At 36.5% G+C, this 15,938-nt stretch overlaps 2 protein-coding genes across 2 annotated transcripts; one reads left to right on the plus strand and one right to left on the minus strand.

The window, feature by feature from the left end:
- Positions 1 to 1,655: 1,655 nt before the first annotated feature.
- On the minus strand, positions 1,656 to 4,764 carry LOC110445534. The gene is made up of 4 exons (XM_021490197.1): positions 4,655 to 4,764; positions 3,741 to 3,853; positions 2,535 to 2,699; positions 1,656 to 1,790 (listed from the first exon to the last, which is right to left on the minus strand). The coding sequence occupies exons 1-4, from the start codon at positions 4,690 to 4,692 to the stop codon at positions 1,714 to 1,716; spliced, it is 393 nt and encodes a 130-aa protein (XP_021345872.1). The 5' UTR covers positions 4,693 to 4,764; the 3' UTR covers positions 1,656 to 1,713.
- Positions 4,765 to 9,111: 4,347 nt separating this feature from the next.
- On the plus strand, positions 9,112 to 15,489 carry LOC110445535. The gene is made up of 4 exons (XM_021490198.1): positions 9,112 to 9,194; positions 10,040 to 10,158; positions 12,070 to 12,234; positions 14,974 to 15,489. The coding sequence occupies exons 1-4, from the start codon at positions 9,160 to 9,162 to the stop codon at positions 15,054 to 15,056; spliced, it is 402 nt and encodes a 133-aa protein (XP_021345873.1). The 5' UTR covers positions 9,112 to 9,159; the 3' UTR covers positions 15,057 to 15,489.
- Positions 15,490 to 15,938: the final 449 nt, after the last annotated feature.

A 15,938-nucleotide genomic window follows, 5' to 3' on the forward strand; every position in this document is an offset into this window, starting at 1 on the left:
TATTTCATCTACTTGTACAACCCGTGTAAGTCAGTTCATATTGTTAATTTACCTGAGTATCATCTAGTCACGTGTTTAGGCGGTATACCTCACACGGGAAAATAGGAGGTAGGATTTCATTTTATGATGAATGTGGACGAGTTATGGTTTGATATCTCCGTCAATGAAATCAGTGACTATTTTACACGTCTATAGCTAGCTGTCTCCTATTATACCATACTGAGTATGCTCGTAGCAACTTCGCTTTGTACTAGTTTATTGCTGCTATGGTTTTTTTCTTTAACATTTTAAGATTTACAATCTCACCGGTAAACTGTAACAACATAACAGTGTTGACACAAAAAACGCAACGGTAACATGATATTAAAGGTATAACGCAATGTTAACATGATATTAAAGGTATAACGCGGTGTTAAAACACAACAAATCACGGTATTAATACACATGGAGAAATAAGCAAGAGGTAGGTATTTCAATAAAAAGCGTTATATATTTTCAATCAATAGGTAAAAACAGAGTCTCAACTGTATTGGTGAATCAATTGTGACATGAATATTTCATAGGAGAGGCTACCATTATTGCCATAATATAGATAAATGTGATTCTCACGTTTGTAACAAGGTGGTTGATAGTACAAATGTAGGATTATTATTATTTATAAGCATCCTTCTTTTTCAATATGTATATAAACGGAAAGAATGATCATGATTGTAATTCGTAGATGAACATATATTGCATGGTATTAAGGACGCAAATATTTGGCACTGTAAAGCGCAATGATATAAAATCTAACACAATGGAGAGCTAAATGTGTACACGTATTTTCTACACATGTGTTTTTTGTCATTAATGTGTGTGTTTTGTTCTATTTCATCCTTAGTGGTACTTTTAACCGACGAGTCGTAAGGATTAAGCTTATAAAGAACTTGAATAGGATCCCAGTGTTTGGCTAATTAAGGCAATATCCTGTAAGTATTTAGTGATATACCGTGACTTAACCGGAAATTTCTCTCCCTGCATAAAGGCCGACGTAACATTATGTTTAACAAGAGGGTATCGGGAAGCATCATTGGGAATCCCATCTCTCGGATGTTGGTCCTAGTAACATTTACTGGTAACGGACATGAGTTCAACATTCTGGTCAATAGGATAAATAGCGGATGCAATTGGAGGACCACAACTCTCCATTTATTAAAAATAAGGGAAGACAACGCTAGACATTCAGTTGTTCATTTTGTGTGTTTTCCCTTATAGTTACAATAGTTGGGTGGTCGGGTGGTGCAGTGGATAGCGCACTTGCCTTTCACCAAAGCGGCCGGGGTTCGATTCCCCGATCGGACGTGAAAAGGTTGGGGTCACCTGCCAGACCACGTGGGTTTTCTCCGGGTACTCCGCTTTCCTCCCACACTAAGACCCCCACGCGCTAACATCCGGGCCAACAAGAGTGATTAATATAAGCTGAAATAACTTATTTCATAATTGTTGTTAAATAAATAAAGTTTATATCTTATGGGTATATAGTTACAATACATGCAGAGCTTTGGTCCACAAAGTGCATTCGCTTTTTAACCTCCTTAACCATAACTCAGTATGCATAATGTTCAGTATTATTTCATCTTTGGTATGAAGTTTATTAATAAACAATCAAGACTGAATGAAAGAAATATGTTTCTGTTTATTTGGAAACACAGAATCATCATAAAATCATCAATTCTAGTCGTCGTGGTCGTCGGCTTCGAAGAAGTTGTGCCATCCCGTGAGGAACTCAGAAGATGAGAGGGTATCATCAGCTGATCAGAATAAAACAGAATATCATATTAAACTAGAGCAAGTTATTCTTTTCCCTACGAGAATTATAGAAACACGAGGTTCTACCATTAGAAAAGTTAATCAGTGAAATTTATGTTAGAAACAACACCTACTTTAACATGAGAAAGATCAGCATTAGCTATGTTACAATAAGACACCTGTTGTTTATACCTGGTATAACAATAGCGAACTGATCCTCAACATTTCAACATTGCATGAAATGTCTTAAACGGATGGGTAAGTACGTTACTACAAATGCCAAGGAAATCAACGACCGTAATGTCGTATCTTGATAGTTCTTTCATGACTACTACAAAATTCTAAGTTCAATTTGAATATGAACACAGAAACGGAGAATGGACCAACAAAGCAAGTAGAAATAGCAATGTATGGTATATATTGTTATTGAGTTACAACAATTTTAACAAATCAGATACTCATACCTTACAACAAACGCATACAAACAATATGATTATAAATGATTTGATTAATCTGTATTAAGTGGTTACTAAATACTCGGATATATCACCTTCATTTCATAATTACAAAACCCAAAACCAATTAATTTAACATGGATTATACCGGAAGTTTGGCACAATCCCGACGATAAGGTTGTTTCCGGCTGGTGTCTAGTATAAATCATGTCTTCTATCGTTACTACGGAAACCACAGGAAACTTAATTTGAAACCCATTCAATTGATTACAGTATAACGATGTCACAAACCGTCGAAATCCATGATGGTAAACAGATAGTCCATATCAGCCCTTGTTATGCGCAAGTCGTCGTTCTCATCAGCCACAGTGAAGAAATATCCGGCTAAATCAGGATCTCTCATATGTTTATGAGCCCATCCAGATTCGAACTCGGATATGGACACGTGATTGTCACCTGTAAAACGTAAAGAGAGTGAATATGTTACTGACGCTAGCACGTGGACGGACGGGCGAGTCGGCGTCAGTATCCGGTGTCACTTATCAGGACGGTGATGTACATGTCCGACGTTTAGTTTATCATCATTATATTAATTACATAATGACTCAGCTTTTCCTACATCCTCATTGGTTTGATCATAATCACGAATATATGGATGTCGGTGGTTTGTGATAATAATTTGGTGTTACTATATATATATTTCCAGGGACAGTGGGCGACCAATTTCTTTATGGCGTCACTTCAATTGTGGAAATCACAATTGTTCTCTACCAAATGGAGTATTTTCTTTTGACGATTTTCTTAACGATCCGTCTTATTAGATAAAACAAATAAAACATAATTCCGCATCTAATGTGAAAATGAAGGGCTTTCATTTCGGCGAATATGTGATATAGACCTGAAAAGTTATATTAGCCCCGATTCGGCTTGGTTATAATGCTTTTTTGTTCAAGTCAATATAACTACATCGTTACCTCAACAAACAATTGCAACTGCAAAGTATATCATCTGTGTGTAGATCTTATTAACACTGTGTTAGTTAATAAGGTCATATACAACATATATTACAGGGTTAACACACTCAACGAAACTCGTCGACGATCAACTTAAACAAATAGGAAACGAGCACTGGAATATGCTGTTATCAGAAAACTATTTTGTCCTTATACAAACATTAGTAATGCACAAGTTACACGAAGTGTTATTTTGCGTAATAACAACTTTTTCGTCGGGTTGATTATTGATATATGAAAATAATGTAAGGGTTCAAACTGCATGCTTTCATGTTCTATCCATTTTTTATAAGAATGTCAAACATGCATGTGATATACGATAAGGCTATCAATTTCGTATATATATAATAGCTACTTTACATTGTTACAATAATTTCACATAATTATTTGCTCGATATTTTGATAAGAATGGCAAGGAACGAGTCAATTTTAATATCAAGTCAAATGTATTTCAAGGGGAATAACTCGTACATAAACGACTTACTGTTACTATCAAAGGAGAGTAAGATGTGGGCAAACTCGGTCTTTGTTAAGTGTCTGTTGTCAGCAGAGAAGTCATGGAACAATGTCGAGCTCGATATCGATTTCGACAAAACTCTGCAAGTTCATAAAAAGTAAAAAATGTAAGGTAAAACAATTTTCACTCCGCCCCCTAAATAAACAAAAGAGGAACAAACCAACAAGCTTACAGCAGCAAAAACAACATTGAAAGCAATATCGATTTTCCTATCAATATTGTTTTGTTCAAATAGTTAACAGTTAAAGTATGGGTATGAGGGATATAACAAGTTTATGCTCCCCCGGAGTCAGGACTATTTCCCGAGGCGAAGCCGAGGGAAATAGTCCTGGACGAGGGGGATCATAAACTTGCTATATCCCGAAATACCCATACTTCAACTGTTTTATTATACCGATACAAACACTCCCTTACAATATTCTAAATATTATTAGACAACAAATTTTCAACAGTTGGGACACTTTATTGTGATTCGATTTCGCTGATTGATCAATATTCGGTCAGGCCCCGCCCACGACGTCACTCAATTTCCCGCATTTTCCGAGGGAAATAGTTTCAAAACTATCGCACCCCACCAGACGAACTATTTCCCTGGCATGCAGTTAGAGGGGAAATAGCTTGTTTATGTGGTTACTTTTGTATAGTGTAAAATAAGTAGAGGTATAATAATTCAACATAACAGACTATTTATTATTTAATATGATTACACATCAAGTTGGTTACAAACAACGACATTAGTATATAAGAAGTTTACATTGTATAGTTAGCAGGTTTATAAGTATACATCTAGTTATATAAAAATATGTTCTACATAGCGTTAGAAGTAACTGTCATAAGGTAATATACATCTGAATTTATTTCACATGTGAGGCCAATCTTACCCAGACACTACCAGCGACAAAAGTAGTAGAGGAACCATTGCAAAAGTTACAGAATAATCCTTGTCTGTCTGTGTAAACGGGTTCGTGTCCCTCCAAATGAAATATGTAAGTAACTATGACGTAGTAAACATGTGCCATCCTTCCCATAGTATTTCGACTGATCTGGTGGGTGTGATAAGTTTTGACCCATTTTGGCCATTATGCCATATATCCAAAGCCATCTGTGCACACACGTTTCGCGCCCACAGATATAGAAATAACATGGGAATGAAATTTGAGTATGTCATAAGGATTGTTATGATGATAACTTCAATAAGATTAAATAATCAGTTTGGAAATATGTAATATGGACGTTTTACCTAATACACAAACAATGTCCGTACTAAACGTGTGGTAACGTTTCAAGACCGACTGGGGACCTTGGATATTTTTAAGATGATACGTAGACACTTAAACAGAGAATTGAAATAAAATGATTTTTCAACTAAATGAATTACTTCATATCCTAACATTTACATGTACCTACAATAATGGTCATCTTCACATCAAGCTCTCTCTGACGACCTCAATTTCAAACTGTCCTTTGCTAGGTAGCAACATTTCATCCTGTGATATCACAATCATAAACGTTCTTTCCTCCACAGTTTCATTGTTTAATTTCCTATTCCTTTGATGTCCTGTCCAAATTAGTAATATGTCATCCATTAATTAAATAACCGTTAGCTGTCCTTGTTTCAGGAGCAACATGTCATCCTTTAATTACCTAACCGTTAGCTGTCCTTGTGTCAGTAGCAACATGTCATTCTTTAATTACATAACCGTTAGCTTTCCTTGTTTCAAGAGCAACGTGTCATCCTTTAATTACATACCCGTTAGCTGTCCTTGTGTCAGGGGCAACATGTCATCCTTTAATTACATCACCGTTAGCTGTCCTTGTGTCAGTAGCAACATGTCATTCTTTAATTACATAACATTTAGCTGTCCTTGTTTCAGGAGGAACATGTCATCCTTTAATTACATCACCGTTAGCTGTCCTTGTGTCAGGGGCAACATGTCATTCTTTAATTACATAACCGTTAGCTGTCCGTGTTTCAAGAGCAACATGTCATCCTTTGTTTCAGGAGCAACATGTCATCATTTAATTACATAACCGTTAGTTGTCCTTGTGTCAGGAGCAACATGGCATCCTTTAATTACATAACCGTTAGCTGTCGTTGTGTCAGGAGCATCACATCAAGCTCTCTCTGACGACCTCAATTTCAAACTGTCCTTTGCTAGGTAGCAACATTTCATCCTGTGATATCACAATCATAAACGTTCTTTCCTCCACAGTCTCATTGTTTAATTTCCTATTCCTTTGATGTCCTGTCCAAATTAGTAATATGTCATCCATTAAATAAATAACCGTTAGCTGTCCTTGTTTCAGGAGCAACATGTCATCATTTAATTACATAACCGTTAGTTGTCCTTGTGTCAGGAGCAACATGTTATCCTTTAATTACATAACCGTTACCTGTCCTTGTGTCAGGAGCAACAGGTCTTCCTTTAATTACATAACCGTTAGTTGTCGTTGTGTCAGGAGCAACATGTCATCCTCTAATTACATAACCTTTAGCTGTCATTGTTTCAGGAGCAACTTGTCATCCTTTAATTACATAACCGTTAGCTGTCCTTGTTTCAAGAGCATCATGTCATCCTTTAATAACATTACAGTTAGCTGTCCTTGTGTCAGGAGCAACATGTCATCCTTTAATTACATAACCTTTAGCTGTCCTTGTTTCAAGAGCAACTTGTCATCTTTTTATTACATAACCGTTAGCTGTCCTTGTGTCAGGAGCAACATGTCATCCTTTAATAACATAACCGTTAACTGTCCTTGTTTCAAGAGCAACATGTCATCCTTTAATGACATAACCGTTAGCTGTCCTTGTGTCAGGAGCAACATGTCATCCTTTAATGACATAACCGTTAGCTGTCCTTGTGTCAGCAGCAACATGTCATCCTTTAATAACATAACCGTTAGCTGTCCTTGTTTCAGGAGCAACATGTCATCCTTTAATTACATAACCGTTAGCTGTCTTTGTGTCAGGAGCAACATGTCATCCTTTAATTACATCACCGTTAACTGTCTTTGTGTCAGGAACAACATGTCATCCTTTAATTACATTACCGTTAGCTGTCTTTGTGTCAGAAGCAACATGTCATCCTTTAATTACATTACCGTTAGCTGTATTTGTGTCAGAAGCAACATGTCATCCTTTAATTACATTACCGTTAGCTGTCTTTCTGTCAGGAGCAACATGTCATCCTTTAATTACATAACCGTTAGCTGTCCTTGTTTCAAGAGCAACATGTCATCCTTTAATGACATAACCGTTAGTTGTCCTTGTGTCAGGAGCAACATGTCATCCTTTAATTATATAACCGTTAGCTGTCCTTGTGTCAGGAGGAACGTGTCATCCTTTAATTATATAGCCGTTAGCTGTCCTTATTTCAAGAGCAACATGTCAGCCTTTAATTACATTACCGTTAGCTGGCTTTGTGTCAGGAGCATAACCGTTAGCCGTCGTTGTGTCAGGAGCAACGTTTCATCCTTTAATGACATAGCCGTTAGCTGTCTTTGGGTCAGGAGCAACGTGTCACCCTTTAATGACATAACCGTTAGCTGTCCTTGTTTCAAGAGGAACAGGTCATCCTTTAATTACATAACCGTTAGCTGTCCTTATTTCAAGAGCAACATGTCATCCTTTAATTATATAACCGTTAGCTGTCTTTGTGTCAGGAGCAACATGTCATCCTTTAAATACATAACCGTTAGCTGTCTTTGTGTCAGGAGCAACGTGTCATCCTTTAATTACATAACCGTTAGCTGTCCTTGTGTCAGGAGCAACATGTCATCCTTTAATTACATTACCGTTAGCTGTCGTTGTGTCAGGAGCAACATGTCATCCTTTAATTACATAACCTTTAGCTGTCCTTGTTTCAAGAGCAACATGTCATCCTTTAATTACATACCCGTTAGCTGTCCTTGCTTCAAGAGCAACATGTCAGCCTTTAATTACATTACCGTTAGCTGTCGTTGTGTCAGGAGCAACATGTCATCCTTTAATTACATTACCGGAGCAACATGTCATCCTTTAATTACATAAACTTTAGCTGTCCTTGTTTCAGGAGCACCATGTCATCCTTTAATTACATAACCGTTAGCTGTCCTTGTTTCAAGTGCAACATGTCATCCTTTAATTACATAAACTTTAGCTGTCCTTGTTTCAGGAGCAACATGTCATCCTTTAATTACATTACCGGAGCAACATGTCATCCTTTAATTATATAACAGTTAGCTGTCTTTGTGTCAGGAGCAACATGTCATCCTTTAATTACATAACCGTTAGCTGTCCTTGCTTCAAGAGCAACATGTCATCCTTTAATTACATTACCGTTAGCTGTCGTTGTGTCAGGTGCAACATGTCATCCTTTAATTACATAACCGTTAGCTGTCCTTGTGTCAGGAGCAACGTGTCATCCTTTAATGACATAACCGTTAGCTGTCCTTGCTTCAAGAGCAACATGTCATCCTTTAATTACATTACCGTTAGTTGTCGTTGTGTCAGGAGCAACATGGCATCCTTTAATTACATAACCGTTAGCCGTCCTTGTGTCAGGAGCAACATGTAATCCTTTAATTACATTACCGTTAGCTGTCCTTGTGTCAGGAGCAACATGCCATCCTTTAATTACATAACCTTTAGCTGTCCTTGTTTCAGGAGCACCATGTCATCCTTTAATTACATAACCGTTAGCTGTCATTGTTTCAAGAGAAACATGTCATCCTTTAATTTCATAACCGTTAGCCGTCCTTGTGTCAGGAGCAACATGTAATCCTTTAATTACATTACCGTTAGCTGTCGTTGTGTCAGGGGCAACATGTCATCCTTTAATTACATAACCTTTAGCTGTCCTTGTTTCAGGAGCACCATGTCATCCTTTAATTACATAACCGTTAGCTGTCATTGTTTCAGTAGCAACATGTCATCCTTTAATTACATAACCGTTAGCCGTCCTTGTGTCTGGAGCAACATGTCATCCTTTAATTACATAACCGTTAGCTGTCCTAGTTTCAGGAGCAACATGTCATCCTTTAATTATATAACCGTTAGCTGTCTTTGTGTCAGGAGCAACATGTCATCCTTTAATTACATAACCGTTAGGTGTTCTTGTTTCAAGAGCAACATGTCATCCTTTAATTACATAACCGTTAGCTGTCCTTGTTTCAGGAGCAACATGTCATCCTTTAATTACATAACCGTTATGCATGCTACGTGTTATGTCATGTTTTCCATTGTTATGAATGAAAGGGAGTGGCAGTACAAAGCCATGAAAACTGGTCAGGTAAATAGTCATTCCTTATCTCTGCAGGTGCCTTTATCATACAACTCACTACTCTCTAAGGATGTAAATACCTTATCAGTATATACACAATACTCGATATCATTAGAATTGCTGCCATGTTTCGTCTTGCCGCACTTTTTGCGTTTCTCTGGTAAGATGTTTGCAAATGTAAATTGATTTGAAGTGGTTGTTCAGTGAATGCTGGTCATGTCATTGTTTCATATAATATAAAGCTTGTTATTGCTTATCACGATTTTCCTTTCATAGTTAATCGTCCTAGTTTGTATCTAATGTTGTCAAATTATAAGTACCTGCTACCCTCATGATGGTCACACTTGCTATTATGAAATATATTTTGTTAACTAGATTTCAACAATGCAGAAGCCACCATAAAGTATTAACCAGTGTATTTATCATTGGTTAATGCTAATATTTTGGCTCATCCCATCACTCAGTCAATCATGCTTCCATTAATATAAACCATTCATATCAATCTATTCTTGTCCTTTCACCAAAACCCATTGTCCTCATATTACAGCATCCTTGGAATTCCAAAGGGTTCACTCACTTACGTTCTGTGCAGAGGATTAAGTGAGCGTGACCCTCAGAACCTGGAGGATGATATTTCGGCCGTTATCGTGATTTTTAACTCTGAGATAGATGTTGAACGTCTTACCCTATTCCGTCCTTCTTCTTTTGGAAGTTCGTGACGTATTTCATTGTTCTGATGTCCCCTGTATTTTTGATGCTTTGTTTTTCCTTTTTTACATACATGACCATATACTTCTGTTTATGGTTTTCACCACAAAGATAAAGGTTTACTACAAGATGACTTGTTAAAAAATCAATCTTTCTATTTGATATTTGGTTTAGTGTTCTCAACTATGAACAAATATCTCCCTAAAACTGCAACATTTTATATTTTTGGTAGCTCTTGTTTCAACATACAACATACCTTTATATATGCGTAATGATTATGCCTGTTGTTTTCTCTAGTATGGTATCAGGGAACACACCTGCCTATGAAACTTTGTTCGAGCGCTATGACAACGCTCAAGGTGCAATGAGCAAACCGGAATTTCATAACTTTTGGTTGATGTCATTTGATTCTAACCGTAAGTGACTTTAACACGTATAACCCCTATAACCCTATCATAATACACACACCATCATCATTACCTGTAAACGTCGGGCATAAATTGGTAGTACTAATAAGACAGCGATACAGCCGTCGGTTACCGGATAATGTTACTAAATGACCAAGCTATATTTACGTCCTCATTCATTACAACTGCCTTATAATGAAGCTACCAAAATCCAATTGCAACCATGGCAGTGTAAGGCATATTTCCGGTAATTGTGACATCGCTTATGTTGTGACGTCATGAAGGTAAATAACTATTATTAGTATGAACCGTTCAAAGGTTGTTTTTTTTTATCAAATTTACATGCATGAAATTAAACCTATTATTCAAAATAGAGACAATTTATTTATAGCACATTGCAAAGAGTCTACATGTATATGTAAAATGATCTTTAGTATATTAAGTGGCAATGTTGGATTCGGTGGGAGCGATACTGACCAGAACGCTCCCCAGAGTTCATAGCCAATGTCCATGCATCCTCACTCCAACTGGACTCGACACAAGTATCGATTTGAGAATGTTAACCTTGACGATATGAAAAAGTATCAGTTCTGGAAATAACGTCACCGCCACAATTGGAAATGACATCAAAATAACTTATTTTTCCCTGACAAATCAAGTCAATATTGTTCATTTCAGTGTCATATATCACAATTGAATGGGTATACACTACCAAAGTATACAGTTACATAGGGGGGTTTATAAGTTTTAATCTCAAAATGTAAGAACAAGATTTTGTATTAAACAAATGTCAACAATTATAATATGTACTGTATTAATGAGAGAAATTAACCAAAACTTATCACATATTCCAGCTCAGAGAGCAAGTACCCCTATCTAACACGTTCTCTGGTATTAATATGACAAATAATCCTTTTCTTATAAAAAACAAATAGAAATATTCTAGCGCTGCCTCGTGTCATAAGGTTTCCAAGAGATGGGGAGCACCCTGCCAGCGAATAGATTAAAATCGACCAGTTCAGAAAGTTGAAGTAAAAAACAAACATACCGTACAGCACGGACAGTTAATATTTCGTTACATCTCAAACCAATTCCTTAATGGCACGAACATTTCGAAAAATATGATCGTTTTCTAGTATACGTATCCCACAATGTTACTCAACAAGTTCAAATAAGAAAACAAAAATTTAAAAAAAGTTCCCTTTTTCCTCCTGAAATTTGAAAAATAACTAATTTGAGCTTGATAAACATGATAGACAGCAGTCAGACATAACAAAACATATTGGAATCAATACAATATCAAATCACCAGTTTTAAGATCTTGTTTGTTAACTCCATTGGCTAATGGATACAGATGCTGCAAAGTAATTCATGTTGACCAACTTAATTCATCACTCCATAAACTCGGTAATAGCATGATTCAAACTTTATATGAATTCTCAGCTGTAAAATACTTTGTGATATATAATGTTTAAGAAAATGTGAGATAGTTTTTTAGCTTGTGAAGTTGTTATCATATTAAAATTTTACCATTGTATTACTGGTATACGGGCTGCCGTGTAAGATCCGAGGTTTACCTTTCTTTGTATGTGTCGGGTTATACATTTAAGCTTTATTCTTAAATCGGGTTGTGCTGTTCTGTTAGCTTTGCTGTTTGAAAAGGAGTGTTTAAACAGTTTTCTTTGTGTGGATTTGCTTTGTTGTAGATGGGATGTAGTAAATATTGCATGACTATGTGATACGGCATAATGCTTTTACGAATAAGACCATGAAGTGAGTAGTAGGTTTGCCTTTATCAAATAGAAATGTAGATTCAATCAAAATTCCATAATAATTTGTGTGTGTTTGCATTCTTTAAACTATCAATGTCACTTATAACGTGTACCTACTGATACCATGGAGTGTTATTCCCTACCGTAGACGATAGCCGGATTACCGCCAAGGAATTTAGAGACCACTGGATATCCAACCGCCTCCCCCACACTGACCACGCTCTCCTCTTCTTCATTGAGATGGACGTCAACCACGACACAGTCATTGACATAACGGACCTCGATAAACTCTACCCTCTCTTCGATAAGAATGGTGAGGGCAGTTTATACTCTTCAATGTCTTAGATAAGTATGGTGAAGGCAGTGCTATACCTTTCCATATCTTAGATAAGTATGATGAGGGCAATGCTATACCTTTCCATATCTTAGATAAGTATGGTGAGGGCAGTGTTATACCTTTCCATGACTTAGATAAGTATGGTGAGGGCAGTGTTATACCTTTCCATGTCTTAGATAAGTATGGTGAGGGCAGTGTTATACCTTTCCATGTCTTAGATAAGTATGGTGAGGGCAATGTTATATCTTTCCATGTCTTAGATAAGTATGGTGAGGGCAGTGTTATACCTTTCCATGTCTTAGATAAGTATGGTGAGGGCAGTGTTATACCTTTCCATGTCTTAGATAAGAATGGTGAGAGCAAGGTTGATACTCTTCTATGTTTGTGTTAGATAAGAATGCGAGGGCAGTTTTAATACTCTTTCATGTCTTAGATAAGTATGATGAGGGCAATGTTGTTACTCTTCCATGTCGTTGATAAGAATGGTGAGGTCAAAAATAATACGCTCCCTGTCTGAGACAGGAATAGTAAGGGAAGTATTGATACATTTTTCCCTGTTTTAGCTAAGAATGGTGCGGGCAGTGTTGATAAATTCTTCCCTTTCTAAGATAGGAATAGTAAAGGAAGTATTGATAAATTCGTTCCCGTCTTACCTTAGAACGGTTATGGGAGTGTTGATAAATTCTTCCATGTCTAAGCTAAGAATGGTAAGGGGAGTGTTGATAAATTCTTCCCTGTCTTAGATTGGAATAGTAAGGGAAGTATTGATAAATTCTGTCATGTCTTAGCTAAGAATGGTTAGGGGAGTGTTGATAAATTCTGCCATGTTTTGGCTAAGAATGGTTAGGAGAATATCGATAAATTCTGCCATGTCTTGGCTAAGAATGGCAGAGGAGTATTGATAAATTCTTCCATGTCTTAGCTAAGAATGGTGAGGGGAGTATTGATAAATTCTTCCATGTTTTATCTTAGATTGGTGAGGGGAGTGTTGATAAATTCTTTCCTGTCCTAGATAGGAATAGTAAGGGAAGCTTTAATAAAATCTACCCTGTCTTAGATAGGAATAGTAAGGAAAGTTTTGATATAGTAAGGGAAGTTTTGATAAATTCTTTCATGTCTTAGCTTAGAATGGTGAGGGGAGTGCTGATAAATTCTTCCCTGTCTTAAATAGGAATAATTACATGTAGGGGAGTGTGCATAAATTCTTCCCTTTCTAAGATAGGAATAGTAAAGGAAGTATTGATAAATTCGTTCCCGTCTTACCTTAGAACGGTTATGGGAGTGTTGATAAATTCTTCCATGTCTAAGCTAAGAATGGTAAGGGGAGTGTTGATAAATTCTTCCCTGTCTTAGATTGGAATAGTAAGGGAAGTATTGATAAATTCTGTCATGTCTTAGCTAAGAATGGTTAGGGGAGTGTTGATAAATTCTGCCATGTTTTGGCTAAGAATGGTTAGGAGAATATCGATAAATTCTGCCATGTCTTGGCTAAGAATGGCAGAGGAGTATTGATAAATTCTTCCATGTCTTAGCTAAGAATGGTGAGGGGAGTATTGATAAATTCTTCCATGTTTTATCTTAGATTGGTGAGGGGAGTGTTGATAAATTCTTTCCTGTCCTAGATAGGAATAGTAAGGGAAGCTTTAATAAAATCTACCCTGTCTTAGATAGGAATAGTAAGGAAAGTTTTGATATAGTAAGGGAAGTTTTGATAAATTCTTTCATGTCTTAGCTTAGAATGGTGAGGGGAGTGCTGATAAATTCTTCCCTGTCTTAAATAGGAATAATTACATGTAGGGGAGTGTTGATAAATTCTTCCCTGTATTTGATAGGAATATTGAGGGGAGGGTTGATAATTTCTTCCCTATAATAGATAGGAATGATGAGGACAGTAGTTATAAACTCTTCCCTATAATAGATAGGAATGATGAGGACAGTAGTTATAATATCTTCCCTATTTTTTTTTAGAAAACATTGCCATTATGAAATATTAAGAAACAAAATAGCATTTGATAAAATTAATCGTCCGTTTACCGGAACACGCATATTTTTTAGCAATTATAAATGAAATCGTATATAGAAAGTTATAATGACGGGTGATGACGAGGTCTACTAGGCCAAGCTGCATTGTGGGTAAAAGAGACCAACCTAGGTGTTTCTATCGATTACCACACGGTTGTTCGTATAGATGCAAAAGGCCAAGCAAAGTTAACATTTAGTACATCAGATTTTTAACTAAAGTGTAGGTATGTCGTTGGTTCACTTCAGGTTTCCGTATCCATCCCAGTTTGATCAGCCATTTTACAGGTGTATCATGTATCATATCAGTCAGGCCTTTAATCATGAATGTAATCAATCTTACCGATATTATTATAATATCATATCAGATCATTTGATTAGTTTAGGACTCACCTCACCAGTGATTCTAAAGGGGAAAAAAAGAAAAATCCATATCGAAGAAAACGTTAATATGACAGCTACCAATTGAACATTTAAACACTTTTCCTTTTCCGCAATATTTACTCTTGAATATAGTCGTTCGATTGAAGTGACCATCCTAGCAATACCCAATATTAATTCAAGAATATAAGTAATTATCATACATCGATATCATGAATATAGGAGAAGCAAGGAGATTGCTATATATTTACGATTGTATAAGAAAGATTATTACTCTATCGGAGCTGATATGATCCCTCCCTTTTTTATTCACAGAGGACGGGTTCATTGAAAATGACGAGTTTTACGCTGTCTGGGACGCGCTGTTTGAGGACGTGCTCGATCTTCATAGTAGTTAAAACAATCTGACAATGGCGTCAATGAATGGGGTTCAATGTTTTGAACATCATCCGACCGCACATACAATGTATATCAAGGTGTATATATTCTTTTATGTGAAAACACATTTTCTATTTAAATTTAGGTTTGATATTCATTCACTCAAGGGCCTATTATAAAATATATTCAGTAAATATAGGAAATTGATAACGCCCCTGTACGTCACGGTTGTGTCATTTAACCGCCCTCCAAGATGGTTGATCACAGCTAATTACGTAACCTTTGTTTTCATGTTGGCACACACATTATTCCTTAGCTAAAATGTTTTGGTTTTTTTTTATCGTATGGAGTCTTAAGTGAATTAATATAAAGAAATATCAGGAAATATGCCAAAGAGAAGAAAAAATGAATTTAATAAATTCCATAGCCCTTCTTTTTGGGGGTTTTGCATTTAAACCGAATTGTATGTCTTTGTGTTTTGTTTTGTAATCAAGGCTCCGCTGTAAGTCGTTTTTTTTATATATATGTTGACATCCTAAATACTGATGTGGAGGAACCTATGATAACACACGAAAATGGATAAAAAGAACATGACCAGCTAGAAGTAAAGCCATTATTATGGGGTTTTGTTACTACACTGTGTTATTTAGCACAGTGACGGCGCATTGATGATTTGGCGCACCAACAATATCCACAAACAATGTACAGACAATTAGTGTAATGTTTAATGCGTGAAAAGCGCTATCATAAGATAACCATATTAGTTATATAGTCAGTTACTGGCCCTCTACAGAACCATAGAGGGTCAGTAAGATTTATAGAGGGCGAGGGCGGAGCCCGAGCCTCCTTTACATCTTACTGACCCTCTATGGTTCTGTCAAGACAAGACAAGACAAGACAAG

The sequence above is a fragment of the Mizuhopecten yessoensis genome, unplaced genomic scaffold, assembly GCF_002113885.1.
Source record: "Mizuhopecten yessoensis strain PY_sf001 unplaced genomic scaffold, ASM211388v2 scaffold2329, whole genome shotgun sequence".
In the NCBI taxonomy this organism is placed as follows: Eukaryota; Metazoa; Mollusca; class Bivalvia; order Pectinida; family Pectinidae; genus Mizuhopecten; species Mizuhopecten yessoensis.

Bases quoted from the DNA above. Each gene is read 5' to 3' on its own strand.
- LOC110445534 (XM_021490197.1), bottom strand. From the start codon at position 4,692: ATGGTTCCTCTACTACTTTTGTCGCTGGTAGTGTCTGG. The intron at 2,700-3,740 runs GTAAGTCGTTTA...TACGTTTTACAG, and splicing joins ACTCTCCTTTGATAGTAACA to GTGACAATCACGTGTCCATA. The intron at 1,791-2,534 runs GTTTGTGACATC...TATTCTGATCAG, and splicing joins TACCATCATGGATTTCGACG to CTGATGATACCCTCTCATCT.
- LOC110445535 (XM_021490198.1), top strand. From the start codon at position 9,160: ATGTTTCGTCTTGCCGCACTTTTTGCGTTTCTCTG. The intron at 9,195-10,039 runs GTAAGATGTTTG...TGTTTTCTCTAG, and splicing joins GCACTTTTTGCGTTTCTCTG to TATGGTATCAGGGAACACAC. The intron at 12,235-14,973 runs GTGAGGGCAGTT...TTTTATTCACAG, and splicing joins CCCTCTCTTCGATAAGAATG to AGGACGGGTTCATTGAAAAT.